Source organism: Leucopleurus acutus, assembly GCF_964270905.1.
Source record: "Leucopleurus acutus genome assembly, chromosome: 17".
NCBI classification, from domain to species: Eukaryota; Metazoa; Chordata; class Mammalia; order Artiodactyla; family Delphinidae; genus Leucopleurus; species Leucopleurus acutus.
Window position 1 is genome coordinate 50,856,501 of NC_139159.1, and position 17,047 is coordinate 50,873,547.

At 35.3% G+C, this 17,047-nt stretch overlaps 1 protein-coding gene across 34 annotated transcripts in view; it reads left to right on the forward strand.

Annotated features, from left to right (window-relative positions):
- The window catches only part of RIMS2 (regulating synaptic membrane exocytosis 2), a gene marked incomplete at its 5' end in the record, with an annotated part of 584,629 nt that overhangs the window by 357,779 nt on the left and 209,803 nt on the right, over positions 1–17,047 (forward strand). For all 34 annotated transcript variants that reach the window (XM_082858721.1, XM_082858710.1, XM_082858742.1 and 31 more), the window contains 2 exons: positions 6,683–6,839; positions 8,473–8,589. In XM_082858721.1, the coding sequence (XP_082714847.1) occupies positions 6,683–6,839; positions 8,473–8,589 (274 nt within the window). The remainder of the gene's footprint in view (positions 1–6,682; positions 6,840–8,472; positions 8,590–17,047) is intronic.

Below are 17,047 nucleotides of genomic sequence, written 5' to 3' on the forward strand. Positions count from 1 at the left end.
ATGGTAGTTCTATTTGTAGTTTTTTAAGGAACCTCCATACTGTTCTCCATAGTGGCTGAACCAATTCACATTCCCACCAGCAGTGCAAGAGTGTTCCCTTTTCTCCACACCCTCTCCAGCATTTATTGTTTCTAGATTTTTTGATGATGGCCATTCTGACTGGTGTGAGATGATATCTCATTGTAGTTTTGATTTGCATTTCTCTAATGATTAATGATGTTGAGCATTCTTTCATGTGTTTCTTGGCAGTCTGTATATCTTCTTTGGAGAAATGTCTATTTAGGTCTTCTGCCCATTTTTGGATTGGGTTGTTTGTTTTCTTGTTATTGAGCTGCATGAGCTGCTTGTAAATTTTGGAGATTAATCCTTTGTCGGTTGCTTCATTTGCAAATATTTTCTCCCATTCTGAGGGTTGTCTTTTGGTCCTGTTTAAGGTTTCCTTTGCTGTGCAAAAGCTTTGAAGTTTCATTAGGTCCCATTTGTTTATTTTTGTTTTTACTTCCATTACTCTAGGAGGTGGGTCAGAAAGGATCTTGCTGTGATTTATGTCATAGAGTGTTCTGCCTATGTTTTCCTCTAAGAGTTTAATAGTTTCTGGCCTTACATTTAGGTCTTTAATCCATTTTGAGCTTATTTTTGTGTATGGTGTTAGGGAGTGATCTAATCTCATACTTTTACATGTACCTGTCCAGTTTTCCCAGCACCACTTATTGAAGAGGCTGTCCTTTCTCCATTGTACATTACTGCCACCTTTATCAAAGATAAGGTGTCCATATGTGCATGGGTTTATCTCTGGGCTTTCTATCCTGTTCCATTGATCTATCTTTCTGTTTTTGTGCCAGTACCATACCGTCTTGATAACTGTAGCTTTGTAGTATAGTCTGAAGTCAGGGAGCCTGATTCCTCCAGTTCCTTCTTTCGTTCTCAAGATTGCTTTGGCTATTCGGGGTCTTTTGTGTTTCCACACAAATTGTGAAATTTTTTGTTCTAGTTCTGTGAAAAATTCCAGTGGTAGTTTGATAGGGATTGCATTGAATCTATAGATTGCTTTGGGTAGTAGAGTCATTTTCACAATGTTGATTCTTCCAATCCAAGAACATGGTATATCTCTCCATCTATTTGTATCATCTTTAATTTCTTTCATCAGTGTCTTATAATTTTCTGCATACAGGTCTTTTGTCTCCTTAGGTAGGTTTATTCCTAGATATTTTATTCTTTTTGTTGCAATGGTAAATGGGAGTGTTTACTTGATTTCACTTTCAGATTTTTCATCATTAGTATATAGGAATGCCAGAGATTTCTGTGCATTAATTTTGTATCCTGCCACTTTACCAAATTCATTGATTAGCTCTAGTAGTTTTCTGGTAGCATCTTTAGGGTTCTCTATGTATAGGATCATGTCATCTGCAAACAGTGACAGCTTTACTTCTTCTTTTCCGATTTGGATTCCTTTTATTTCCTTTTCTTCTCTGATTGCTGTGGCTAAAACTTCTAAAACTATGTTGAATAAGAGTGGTGAGAGTGGGCAACCTTGTCTTGTTCCTGATCTTAGTGGAAATGCTTTCAGTTTTTCACCATTGAGGATGATGTTTGCTGTGGGCTTGTCATATATGGCCTTTATTATGTTGAGGAAAGTTCCCTCTATGCCTACTTTCTGCAGGGTTTTTATCATAAATGGGTGTTGAATTTTGTCAAAAGCTTTCTCTGCATCTATTGAGATGATCATATGGTTTTTCTCCTTCAGTTTGTTAATATGGTTTATCACATTGATAGATTTGCGTATATTGAAGAATCCTTGCATTCCTGGAATAAACCCCACTTGATCATGGTGTATGATCTTTTTAATGTGCTGTTGGATTCTGTTTGCTAGTATTTTGTTGAGGATTTTTGCATCTATGTTCATCAGTGATATTGGCCTGTAGTTTTCTTTCTTTGTGACATCCTTGTCTGGTTTTGGTATCAAGGTGATGGTGGCCTCGTAGAAGGAGTTTGGGAGTGTTCCTCCCTCTGCTATATTTTGGAAGAGTTTGAGAAGGATAGGTGTTAGCTCTTCTCTAAATGTTTGATAGAATTCGCCTGTGAAGCCATCTGGTCCAGGGCTTTTCTTTGTTGGAAGATTTTTAATCACAGTTTCAATTTCAGTGCTTGTGATTGGTCTGTTCATATTTTCTATTTCTTCCTGATTCAGTCTTGGCAGGTTGTGCCTTTCTAAGAATTTGTCCATTTCTTCCAGATTGTCCATTTTATTGGCATAGAGTTGCTTGTAGTAATCTCTCATGATCTCTTTTATTTCTGCAGTGTCAGTTGTTACCTCTCCTTTTTCATTTCTAATTCTATTGATTTGGGTCTTCTCCCTTTTTTTCTTGATGAGTCTGGCTAGTGGTTTATCTATTTTGTTTATCTTCTCAAAGAACCAGCTTTTAGTTTTATTGATCTTTGCTATTGTTTCCTTCATTTCTTTTTCATTTATTTCTGATCTGATTTTTATGATTTCTTTCCTTCTGCTAGCTTTGGGGTTTTTTTGTTCTTCTTTCTCTAATTGCTTGAGGTGCAAGGTTAGGTTGTTTATTCGAGATGCTTCCTGCTTCTTAAGGTGGGCTTGTATTGCTATAAACTTCCCCCTTAGAACTGCTTTTGCTGCATCCCACAGGTTTTGGGTCGTTGTGTCTCCATTGTCATTTGTTTCTAGGTATTTTTTGATTTCCTCTTTGATTTCTTCAGTGATATCTTCATTATTAAGTAGTGTATTGTTTAGCCTCCATGTGTTTGTATTTTTTACAGATCTTTTCCTGTAATTGATATCTAGTCTCATGGCATTGTGGTCAGAAAAGATACTTGATACAATTTCAATTTTCTTAAATTTACCAAGGCTTGATTTGTGACCCAAGATATGATCTATCCTGGAGAATGTTCCATGAGCACTTGAGAAAAATGTGTATTCTGTTGTTTTTGGATGGAATGTCCTATAAATATCAATTAACTCCATGTCGTTTAATGTATCATTTAAAGCTTGTGTTTCCTTATTTATTTTCATTTTGGATGATCTGTCCATTGGTGAAAGTGGGGTGTTAAAGTCCCCTACTATGAATGTGTTACTGTCGATTTCCCCTTTTATGGTTGTCAGTATTTGCCTTATGTATTGAGGTGCACCTATGTTGGGTGCTTAAATATTTACAATTGTTATATCTTCCTCTTGGATTGATCCCTTGATCATTATGTAGTGTCCTTCTTTGTCTCTTCTAATAGTCTTTGTTTTAAAGTCTATTTTGTCTGATATGAGAATTGCTACTCCAGCTTTCTTTTGGTTTCCACTTGCATGAAATACCTTTTTCCATCCCCTTACTTTCAGTCTGTATGTGTCTCTAGGTCTGAAGTGGGTCTCTTGTAGACAGCAAATATATGGGTCTTGTTTTTGTATCCATTCAGCCAATCTGTGTCTTTTGGTGGGAGCATTTAGTCCATTTACATTTAAGGTAATTATCGATATGTGTGTTCCTATTCCCATTTTCTTCATTGTTTTGGGTTTGTTATTGTAGGTCCTTTCCTTCTTTTGTGTTTCTTGCCTAGAGAAGTTCCTTTAGCAGTTGTTGTAGAGGTGGTTTGGTGGTGCTGAACTCTCTCAGCTTTTGCTTGTCTGTAAAGGTTTTAATTTCTCCATCAAATCTGAATGAGATCCTTGCTGGGTAGAGTAATCTTGGTTGCAGGTTTTTCTCCTTCAACACTTTCAATATGTCCTGCCACTCCCTTCTGGCTTGCAGAGTTTCTGCTGAAAGATCAGCTGTTAACCTTATGGGGATTCCCTTGTGTGTTATTTGTTGTTTTTCCCTTGCTGCTTTTAATATGTTTTCTTTGTATTTAATTTTTGACAGTTTGATTAATATGTGTCTTGGCGTATTTCTCCTTGGATTTATCCTGTATGGGACTCTCTGTGCTTCCTGGACTTGATTAACTATTTCCTTTCCCATATTAGGGAAGTTTTCAACTATAATCTCTTCAAATATTTTCTCAGTCCCTTTCTTTTTCTCTTCTTCTTCTGGAACCCCTATAATTCGAATGTTGGTGCGTTTAATGTTGTCCCAGAGGTCTCTGAGACTGTCCTCAGTTCTTTTCATTCTTTTTTCTTTATTCTGCTCTGCAGTAGTTATTTCCACTATTTTATCTTCCAGGTCACTTATCCGTTCTTCTGCCTCAGTTATTCTGCTATTGATCCCATCTAGAGTACTTTTAATTTCATTTATTGTGTTGTTCATCGTTGCTTGTTTCATCTTTAGTTCTTCTAGGTCCTTGTTAACTGATTCTTGCAATTTGTCCATTCTATTGTCCATTCTATCTCCAAGATTTCGGATCAACCTTACTATCATTATTCTGAATTCTTTTTCAGGTAGACTGCCTATTTCCTCTTCATTTGTTAGGTCTGGTGGGTTTTTATCTTGCTCCTTCATCTGCTGTGTGTTTTTCTGTCTTTTCATTTTGCTTATCTTACTGTGTTTGGGGTCTCCTTTTTTTTTTTTTTGCAGGCTGAAGGTTCGTAGTTCCTGTTGTTTTTTGAGTCTGTCCCCAGTGGCTAAGGTTGGTTCAGTGGGTTGTGTAGGCTTCCTGGTGGAGGGTACTAGTGCCTGTGTTCTGGTGTATGAGGCTGGATCTTGTCTTTCTGGTGGGCAGGTCCACGTCTGGTGGTGTGTTTTGGGGTGTCTGTAGACTTATTATGATTTTGGGCAGCCTCTCTGCTAATGGGTGGGGTTGTGTTCCTGTCTTGCTAGTTGTTTGGCATAGGATGTCCAGCACTGTAGCTTGCTGGTCGTTGAGTGAAGCTGGGTGCTGGCGTTGAGATGGAGATCTCTCGGAGATTTTTGCTGTTTGATATTATGTGCAGCTGGGAGGCCTCTTGTGGACCAGTGTCCTGAAGTTGGCTCTCCCACCTCAGAGGCACAGCACTGAGTCCTGGCTGCAGCACCAAGAGCCTTTCATCCACAGGGCTCCTTAATTTGGGATGATTCGTTGTCTATTCAGGTATTCCACAGATGCAGGGTATATCAAGTTGATTGTGGAGCTTTAATCCGCTGCTTCTGAGGCTGCTGGAAGAGATTTCCCTTTCTCTTCTTTGTTCTCACAGCTCCCAGGGGCTCAGCTTTGGATTTGGCCCCGCCTGTGCGTGTAGGTCGCCGGAGGGCGTCTGTTCTTTGCTCAGACAGGACGGGGTTAAAGGAGCCGCTGATTCGGAGGCTCTGGCTCACCCAGGCCGGGGGGTAGGGAGGGTCACAGAGTGCAGGGCGGGCCTGCAGCGGCAGAGGCCGGCGTGAAGCTGCAGCCTGAGGCGCGCCGTGCGCTCTCCCGGGGGAGCCGTCCCCAGATCCCGGGACCCCGGCAGCGGCGGGCTGCACAGGCTCCCCGGAAGGGCGTGTGGCTAGTGACCTGCGCTCGCACACAGGCCTCCTGGCGGCGGCAGCAGCGGCCTTAGCGTCCCATGTCCGTCTCTGGGCTCCGCACTCCTGGCCGCGGCTCGCGCCCGTCTCCGGAGCTCTCCCAAGCAGCGTTCCCAATCCCCCCTCCTCGTGCACCAGGAAACAAAGAGGGACGTAAAAGTCTCTTGCCTCTTCGGCAGGTCCAGACCCCTCCCCAGACTCTCTCCCGGCCAGCCGCGGCGCACCAACGCCCTGCAGGCTGTGTTCACGCCGCCAACCTCAGTCCTCTCCCGGCGCTCCGACAAAAGCCGGAGCCTCAGCTCCCAGTCCCGCCCGCCCCGGCGGGCGAGCAGACAAGCCTGTCGGCTGGTGAGTGCCGGTCGGCCCGATCCTCTGCGCTGGAATCTGTCCGCTTTTCCCTCCGCACCCCTGTTGCTGTGCTCTCCTCCGCGGCTCCCAAGCTCCCCCACTCCGCCTCCCGAAGTCTCCACCCGCGAAGGGGCTCCTAGTGTGTGGACACTTTTCCTCCTTCACAGCTCTCTCCCGCTGGTGCAGGACCCGTCCCTATTCTTTTGTCTCTGTTTAGTTTTTTCTTTTGCCCTAACCAGGTACGTGGGGGGTTCCTTGCCTTTTGGGAGGTCTGAGGTCTTCTGCCAGCGTTCAGTAGGTGCTCCGTAGGAGTTGTTCCACGCGTAGATGTATTTCTGGTGTATCTGTGGAGAGGAAGGTGATCTCCGCGTCTTACTCTTCCGCCATCTTCCCGGAACTCCCTATTTTATTTTTTTAAATAGATCTTTATTGGAGTATAATTGCTTCACAATACTGTGTTAGTTTCTGTTGTACAACAAAGTGAATCAGCCATATGCATACATATATCCCCATATCCCCTCCCACTTTTTTTTTTTTTTTAAATCTTTATTGGAGCCTCCCTCCTTTATAATTGTTGAGAATTATTTGAAGCTCTTCTAGGTCAATGAAGAGATGAAAATGTTCTTAGAATAAACTTGAATCTTTTACTGAAGATTATTAACTGTGTAAAAAAGTTTTACTCTACCTAGCATAGGGCCTTGGACATAGTAGCTCTCTAAATATTTGAATATTTGTCTTTCCTTTTCAATTTAAGTGTTTATAAAATATTATTTTATCTTACTGTTATGCTTTACATTTAGTATATTCAGAGCTTTTCAACTTCACTAACATTTTATGTTTTTTCAGTGAAATACAAAATACAAGAGATCTTAGTGTATAGATAACTATAATCTTAATATTTCCACCTTTAGATTATCGACACAATGGTCGAGATCTTCAAAGCTCAACATTGTCAGTGCCAGAACAAGTAATGTCATCAAATTATTGTTCACCATCAGGGTCTCCTCACCGAGTGGATGTTATAGGAAGGACTAGATCTTGGTCGCCCAGTGTCCCTCCTCCACAGAGGTAAGACAGCATAACATTTTATTTGTAAGATGATATTATAAGCCTATTTATCATAAAATATTATTGGAAATTTTCAAAGATAATAAATTCTTGTAGAAAAAAGTTACTTAGGGAAAAACATACCTGCTATCAATAGCTTATATAATGAGAGTAAGATGAAATATGGGCTACTTTGTAACTTTAGATGACCTATATATAATTTTATAGTTACAGTTATAAAGAAGATCCAACTTCCAGTCTCATATGTATATTGAGCAGATCTAGTTAGACCCAACTAATTATACTCATGAATGATATAGATATTGATAATTTAAGAAATTGGAAAAAAGAACATTTGATGGAGCTATACAATTAAGAACAATCATGAGAAGACTAAAAAGGAATGCATGGGCAGTGGGAAGAATTGCTTGGAAAATCTGCAACTCCAAGTCTTATGCTTAGTGGAAAACTCTGATCAATCCAGTTAAGTACAGAAAGCCTTAATGGAGTAAGAACCATGGAAATAATGTGTTTCCTAACAGGAAATATGTGCATAATTTCACATTTTATATACTTGCAATGTTTAAGGAAATTTGAACTCTTAGAATGACAGCCTTATAACACTTATTTTAAATGAGTAATTGAGTTAGTTTTAGGCATTTAGACTTAGAATTTTAAATTGTAATCTTAATTTTATACATGGTATTGGATTATTTAAGAGAAAAGGTTTATTATATTTATAAATTTAACAACTTATAAGGATATTAAGGACTTTAAAAGTGTTAATTTAGACAATTAATTGAAGAGAAAATCTAATATGTTAAGTTAACAAACATAGTTTAAAATGTTTGAAGATGTTGAATTAACTAAATTTATAAATGGGACTAAAATTATTAAAAGTCTTCTGAAAAGTAATTGTTTAAATGTGGTAGGCCTATCAGTAGAGTAATAAGATTTGTAATCTGAAATTTAAAGTGCAAGAGAGAAAGAGATTTTGAATTTGTAGCTTTAATAAATTAAGTCCTTTCTTGTTAAAAAAAAAAAAAGTATGCTTGACTTTTACCAGGGAAAAAGTATTTGAACATGCCAATAGAAAATTGGCATGGGTTTTAGATTAGATTCACCTGCACATAATAGAAAGCCCGTAATAACAGTAGCTTATGTAAAAGGTTTATTCCATCATGAAAAAGAAGTATGTAAGTAGACAATCCAGGCCAAGAATGGCAGCTTAAAAAAATAGTCATTAATCAATTCTAAAGACATCAGTTTAGATTTTAAAAGAAATAGCAATTAATATCCCTAAAATAAGATCCACCAATATATTGTCTATAAGCAACATGCTGAACTCATTTTCACCATACAAATCTATTCCTCCTCCTGTGTTACATATATCGCTATCACTACTATACACCTGGGAGTCATCCATTCATAGTTTTGATAATCCTTATCTCCATCCCCATTGATATTAGCTTACTTTTATGTTATACCTCTGTTACAGCAGCAATTTCCTGTTAGTTAAAACAAAACAAAAACCTTGGACTTGACATTACAGTGATTTTTGTCTTTTTCTACTATCTTTATTAATAAACTTTGTTTCTTAGTATAATATGTGACTATGGTCTATTAAGATATTTAATGGATCTTGCTATTTCAGTCGGAATGTGGAACAGGGACTTCGAGGGACACGCTCTACTACGGGACATTATAATACAATTAGCCGAATGGATAGACATCGTGTCATGGATGACCATTATTCTCCAGATAGAGACAGGTAAATATGATCAAATACTATTAGAGCTTATTATAATTGCTGCCTTCAGGAAGAAGGTATTACCATAAAATATTTTCATCCTGAACTTGGGTATTTCTTATCTTAGTTTCTAAAACCATATGCTTCCTTTATAATACCTACATTGATTCTTGTGATTGCCACATCATTAAAAAAAATTAAAGAAACAAAAATAACCTTTTGTTTGGTAAGAAAAAATATTCATTTTGCTCTTTCAATTTTGGTACTTTGTTAAATCAAACCAGTTAAGTTAGTGAATTTGCACATGAGGTTATAATGATAATCATGAGGAAAACAAGATGTTTTATTATTTTTACCGTATCATAACCAATTATCATATAGAAAAATACTTTCATGAGACAACGGATTTAAAGTCTTTTACATTCATCTGGGAAATAAGTGTGACTTGTTTTATATAAAAGTGTTAAGACAAGTTTGGTTTGTTGAGGAAACAGACGCAAAAACTGATTCATGAAGAGGTTTTTCCTCATGGCTTTCAGTAAACCTTTTAAGCAACTTCAAGAATCATGCTTGTCAGCTGCTGTACTTGAGAGACTTCTCTGAATTTGCTCTATTAAATGTGATATACTTAGAAGTAATATGCTATGTTTCAATACATACGTTAATTACTACTAATTTTTTTAAGTTAAGCAAATTGGTTAACCCTCTAATTCATGGTTTGGTTACATATAAAATAGAAAATGCTATGATATATCCCCAAAACTATTAAAAGGATTTAAGATAAGGATTAGGATAGAAAGCTTAAATTACTATTCAGAGAATATTATGATGAAATAACACGGGAACTCAGAAGTCTCTTTGTATGCATCCTAAACTAATTTTAGTAAAAACACTTGTGGGTTTTCAATCAATTGATATGAAAATTTGCTGTCAATATTTATATATTTAATTGTTTTATCTAAATCTAGGGTTATACTCAGTTCATGCTTATGATTTCATTGTGTTGGAGTACACTTTTCCAAAAGAAAAGATAGAGAATATCTTAGTCTTTAATAGTGTCAAACAAGTGTTGGCTTTTGTGTCTGAGATCTAAGAAGAAATAAGAACTTATTAAATTAATATCTTTCTTAGTGTTGAATGAAAGTTAATGTAATGTTTTATTTCTTTTTCATTTATTTGACTTTTTCATAGTGGTCTGTGTCTTTAGGGGTAATTATAGGCATGCTACCTATAGAAATTGATGCTTATCAAGTACAATAATAGTGAATATGTTAGTGTGATTAGGAAGGAGTCATATTAGGGTGGATAAATGAGTTTTTTTGATACCTAACAGAACTTAAGTAATTTTTGGAAATTATTTATGTAATGATTCATAAACTCCTTGTTCATTGAATGTTTGTTAAACAATGAGGGAGAAAAGTCTGAAATGGCTTTAAATCTTCCAAGTTTATATAAAATGGACTTGATATTTTCTCTGAAGATAATACGGTATGGTCTAAATCTTGCAGAGAAGAATAGAATAAAATTAACCTCTAGAATTATACTTACAAACAAAAATAGTCATTATCATATCAAATGCATAATATTTTATCAATATTTTAAGACATATAGCCCTAAGGCTAGTGACCAGAAAAATGCTATTAAATCCTTGGTATTAGTTAATATTTGAATTAGTCATAATTGAAATGTCATATTTTCTTGTTTACTTTATAACTTTATGAATCTTTTAGTTTAGCAAAAATGTTCAAGTAATTCAGAAGTTTTGGGGAAAGATGATCCATGTGGTTTCATTACTTTTGTGTTGTACATTACCAGATCATAATTACTCTTAATTGTGAGCTGTTTCAAATCCTTTTTGAAATAAATAAAATAGAATTTCATTTAAATAGGACTGTAAAACCATTTCTAATATATTAATTTTGAATTATTTTTGTAATCATTCTTCATTAACATGAAGAATCAAAAATAAAAATACAGTATTATTCATGTAGGTAGTCTATCATATTATTAAACAATGGGTTCTTAATTTCTGTTTTATCCTAATATTCTAAAAGATTTTCTATAATAGAATGCATGTGAAAGCATTGTAATTTTTATGTACTATTTAGAAGGTAAGAATACTTTAGACCTCTTACAGTGAACTTTCATGAACAGCATTTTATAGAGTCAATCAATAATACTGTTGATTAAAAAGCCTAAAAGAGAATTTCCTTTGAGAGAGTAGGTAAAATTTAGGTATTTTGAGTGGTGCATTAACCTTTCTTGTCAGTAAGAATTGACACACTGACCTTAATAGCATTTCATGGAATGTACTTTTTTCATAGGATTTGGAACCAAGTGGCATTGGGTTTGAATTTAAGCTTTTTGCCACTTGCTAGCGGTGTATCTTTGTGAAAACGAATCTCTTTAACACTTGATTTCCTTATCTATAAAATTAGAATATTAGTACCAACTTTATAGGGTTGTTGGGTAGATTAAGTGACATAGTGCCTCCAGTTGCATGGTACTCAAAAAAGGTGCCTTACTCTTAACATTTTAAAAGGATTTTTGGCTTACAAATAATTTACATTTTAATGTGCTTATCAATTAAGAAAGAAATCAGTCAATTCAGGTGTTTTTTAAAGACGTTTGTAGAGAATATAGGACATGAGTTGTACCTTGAAAAAATGGGCATGTTTATTCAGGCAAGAACAAAAGCAAAGACACAGATGCAGAATACACATGTACATCAGAAAGACCCAGTACGAAGGATGCAGGACTTGGAAACATATTGGAAAGTGTGAATGAAGATAATGGCTTTTACATTGGCTATATTGGGTGAGAAATGATGCTATTTGACATTAATTTGTAGTACCTGGTTAAACTTAAGTGTGTAACAATATCCTTTTCCTATAGGTAACATAAAAAAAATTATATATAAAATTTTGATTGGATCTTTGCACATCTCACTTTATTTTCATGAGTCAAATTCCTATTATGTTTTGAAAAGAAAGTAGGTTCATTACAAGTAATTCAGAAACTTGGATACAAGGATATTAACTAAAAATGATTAATTGTAATGGACATCTTTCATCTTCCTTTTCATCGCCCATACTTTTTGTATCATTGTTTCTCTGGTAAATCCTGGTAACTACTACAACAAGGAACATCATTTTTCTGGGGCAAACCATGTGACTTTAGTATTAGAAATATTTCAAGAGCTTATTTGTTTATAGGAGTTAATTTACTATTAGAATAAGTGTGGAGTACTAGATACTATTTCTGTAGCATGTCAGAGATATCTTACAGTACATATTTTTATGTCTATCTTAGAGACCAAAATATATTGGTTGCATTTAATTCCATAGAGTATACTTTTAGCATAAAAAGAAAAAAAACATAACACTGGCAGGAGATATATTACTTCATAAACTTTTTTCTTCTATGCATTCAATGAATGCATTTATATTCTAAAAAGAAAAATGCCCTGTTATATGGATCTCTGAAATACCTCACACACATGCTATTTCTCTACTCTTTATCAGGCAACCAGCTACCAGAAAGTGCCAAACATACCTATAACTATTTATAGTCTTTTTGTGGTCCTTTCAGTTATAAACTATGAGAGAAATGCATCTCTGAAAGTTTGAAAATATAGAGAAAGTAAATGAAAAGAGAGAATTCATCATACAAAAACAATACAACTTTTTATTCATTATATTTCAGGAATATATTTTAGCTTATTTAAATCATAGTATATTTTAGGAACTATAAGGTAGCAAAACAGTAACAATATCAGAGACAGAGCAGAAAGTTTGGAATTAGGTTGAGATTGTTGGAAACTTAGCTTTCAAAATCTACAGGTTACTTAAGAATAAGATTTTTATCTCCTTTTGCAGTCCTTTTTATGTATCTGCTAGTCCTAAAAGGTAACATTCAGGCTAATGAAATATATAGAAGGATAATTCATTAAAAATATAATTTTGTTTTGTCTTCAAAGATTATATTTCTTAGTAAGAATCAGAGTGTGTCAGGAAATTGGATCAGTAATCTTGTTCAGTTCTTTGAATAGTGATATTTTTTTCTCATGATCTGAGAATCTGTTACTTCATTTCTTTCTCTTTTTAAAATTTAGTCACTTTTTTAGTTTTCTATTTTATTCTTTTACAGTGAATTACAGCTCTGCTCAATTTTTTAAAAATTTCAAACAAATTGGATTAAATGCATTTTGTAATATAACAACTTTAACTCATTATGTATATTCATGACTATTGCTTAGATTTTATAATATCTGTTAATTTGGGGAGAAAAGTAAGAATGCTTTAATAGAGAAGTATAAATAAAATGTTTTTAAGTTGTACTAATTGGATGCAGCAAAGGACTTCTGTATCTTAAGTGGATTTTAGGGGGCTTACTAAAACAGTATGGTTAATTTGTGTAATATTCATAGATGCGTCTTTATACTTTTCACTCCATCTCAAGGCAGGATCATGACCAGATTAGGTTAAGAGGTATAACATATCTATAGAAAAGTATATAGTCAGGGTTCTCCAGAGAAACAGAACTAGTAGGTTGGATAGAGAGAGAGGGATTTATTTTGAGGAATTGGCTCACATGAATATGGAGGCTGAAAAATTCTACCATCTGCTGTCTGCAAGGTGGAGACCCATGAAATGGTGGTATAATTCAGACCAAGTCCAAAAGCCAGAGAACCTGAGAGCTGATGGTATAAATCTCAGTCAGAGGGCCAGAGAGTTATGAGATGTCTAGCTCAAAAATGAGGCAGGAAAAAAGGGAAAAATTCCTCCTTCTTCTTACTTTTGTTCTACTCAAGCTCTCACCAGATTGCCTGAGGTCCACCCACAATGAAGAGGGAAATCTACTGATTCCACTGATTCAAATGAGAATCTCATCCTGAGACACCTTCACATACATACCCAGAAATATGTTTAATGTGGACACCCCTTGGCCAATTAAGTTGACACATAAAATTAACCATCACAAAAAGTGAAATAAAACAAACTGTTGCTTGATGAAGGTGATTCCTTTACAATGTTTTCTTTCGTGTTATAGAGACAAAATTAATTATAAACCTCCCCAAGGAAAATATTAGAAATTGGATGATGATATATATGTTCTATGATATGAAAATTTTAACAAGCTTTGAATTTTACACATTTTTGTTACTCTTAAGTAATTTTCAGAGACAGTTGATTCCTTTTTAATGCAATAAATCCCAACATCACTACTGCTGGATTTTCTTTCTCCTCTTGTAAAGCCAAGAAAGTCTCTTTTTGATACCATTTTCCTTATTTTCTTATACTACATAGGTTTGTAATTTTTTGTTTACAGTTCTAGAATGTTTCTATGATTATGTGAACAACTGCTCTCTTTGGACAGTAGGCTGACCATGAAAGCAGTGTAATTGTGTTATACTTTTTAGTTCAACCCAAAATATATTTATTGAGTGGGTCAAGCATTATGCACAAAGATTTAAAATAGGCTTCCTCCTGGTCTAGATAAACAGATGATCCAACTGATTATACTAAGTAATTCATACCAACTAATTATACAATATACCAACTAGTTATAAAATGTAGAGGACTGGGAGGCCTAAGCATAGTAGTGTTGGAACAGATTGGAGAGAAAATTACTTGCTTGTATCTATTGGAAAGACCTTCAAAGAGAAGTTGGACTTTAAAAATGAGAAGAATTTTGAAAGGCAATGAAGTGGAGACAGGGAGTATGATGGGCATTCTTGGATGAGTGATGAGCATGAACAGAGTCTGGAAGTCAGGAGAGTATGGGATATATTTAGAGAATCTTAGGTAGTCTGTTGTACCTAGATAAAAAGTTGTGGTATGGGAAAAGGGAAGTAATAGGAGATGAAGATTGAATGTAGCTTACAACTTAGTTGGCGTACCATTTTAAAGAATATATACTTGTTTTTTGATATGGGAAGGCATTGAAGGATTTGGAGCAATGTGCCTACATGATCAGAAACATACTTTGTAAATATACTTCCATAGACAGAGTGGACCAGGAGAGGGTTGGATTCTGAAGGAAAGGAGACCTAATAGAAGGTTATTTCAGTGGACATGGTAAGCCTGATTTAAGGTAGTGGCAGAAGAAAAGGAAAAGAAGGAATAAATCTGAGTTATTTAGGCATTAGAATGAGCAATGTTTGTAAATCAATTGAATGTGGAAAATAAGGAAAATGGAGGAGTTAAATTTTGAGATTTTAAAGCTTGGTTTATTAAGTAAATATTTAAATCCTTAGTTGAAAGTGGAATTAAAAGAAAAGGAATAGCTAAAGTATTATATTAAATTCCAAAGGGGGATTAAAGAGTTATATATGAAACTAGAAGGGCCTTTAGAGATTATAGGGTACTATGTTCTAAAGAGGTACGTGAAGAATTGCTGTTGTAGGTAAGGATGAAGCCAAATGGGTAGGGTCTAGGCTTCTTCCTCCCTCTGTAGCAGTGCCATTTTGATTTTATTGAATTCCTAAATATTGGTTTTACATAAAATTTTGTTTGAAAAACAACTGGTCTTCCGCTCAAAAAGAAAGTTGGAAAACTACTGCTCCAGCCCCCTTATTTCACAAATGTAGCACCAGATGTCCAAATAGGCCAATGTCTTGCTTGTCTCACAATTAACATGTGTTTTTCTAAAATGCCTACATGACACTCAAGCAGCCATGTGGAGATCCCAGGAAGCCCCTGGAAATGTGAAACCCAAAGACAAATCAAGTATAAACCAAAGTGAGAATTTACACTATAAAAGCAAATAATATTATCCAGAAAGAAGGTGTTGGAGTATAAAGAAGGTCGAGGAACAAATCTTGGGAAACCACTGTCTCTGAGGAATAAAAAGAAAGGGAATCAGTAAGTGAAATGGATAAAGAAGCACTTAATAGGCAGAGACCAGACCAATGTGTACATGTTAAGAGCCTGAATTTTGGCTGAAGAAAGCCCAGAGTTTGAAGCCAGTCCTGCTACTTACTTTACGGCCGTGCGCAAGCACTCACAGCCTAGTTTCTCTGTCTGTGGGAATACTAGACCCTATCTCAAAGAGTTGTTACGGGAAGCAAATGAGATCTAGACAAAGCTTTAATGGAGTATGTGGCACATAGTTAAGTGTTATATAAACACTATTTTTTTTCATTGAAGTATAGTTGATTTACAATGTCATGCCAATCTCTGCTGTGCAGCAAAATGACTCAGTTATACACATATAGACATTTTTAAATATTCTTTTCCATTATGGTTTATCACAGGATATTGAATATAGTTCCCTGGACTATACAATAGGGCCTTGTTGGTTATCCATTCTAAACTTCTAATAGCCAGAGAGAATAGTGTTTCAGAAACCAAGAGAGTGTCAAGAAATAGAGGTTGAAAATCATTGTCTAAAACCATAGATAAGTGGAGTGTGATGAAGATCAAGAGGAAATTAAAGGACTTTTTAGAATTTCACAGGTAATATTCACAGCTTCAAGAGAATGATAGAGACAGAAATCAAATCACAGTAAGCTTTAAGCATGAGAAGTGAGAAAGTGGTAGCAAGAATTGTAGATATGTCTAAGATGTTTTATGATGAAAAAAAGTCAGAGGAAGGCAAGGTTAGTGAAGTTTTATTTTTAGGATTAAGTGCAGTTGTGGAAGGGAAGGCATGAGACAAAAATGAATGAAGCAAGGTCATGTGGGAAGTAGGATTACAAGTAGAGGAATTGCCTCTTCGTTTGCTGCAAAAGAGGACAAGTGGAGATATAAATATATATGTACTCTATATTTAGAGGTGTTGAGAGAGACCAAGATTGGTTTCCATTTTTTACTGAAACATAATGATCTTCTGCCAAAATTAAGTGTTTTGACATGAAAGACTTAAAAAAATAGAAAAATTTTAGATCAGTGCTATAGAAAGAAGAGAATTAGCTACAGAAGGGTAAAAAGGTCAATGTGCTACTTTGATGGCTTATGGTAGTCATGAGGCATGAAGTGTAGCAGAGCCAATAGCATGTAATAAACATATAATAAACATAGTGAATGGAAAATGGATAGCATCTGATACATTTACAAAATAAAATTAGCATTCAATTAAAGGAATTTGAATCAGTTTGCTCCTTTCTAAATGGAATTTTATAAACTCTTTTAGTTACTTTTAATTAGTAATGATTGAAAAAGAAATAGCAACCTTATAAAATCTCCTAAGTGTGATAAGTATTAGAAATTACCTCTTTTATTATTTTCCTCTTAAGCTTTCTGGTTATTTTATTATTTTTCTCTTTCTACCTTTCCTCCTAAAAAATGAGAAAGCATCTGTATTGTATAACATTTTATAGATGGTGCTAAAGATGTTGAGTGATAATTGATAAGATTTTATTTTGAAATATTATTTGTTTAATCTCAATTTGTTACATTTTCTTGTGTTCTGTTTTAGAATATTTAGCATATTTTAACCTTTAGCACTGCCATATTACAATGGACATTGGGAGGAA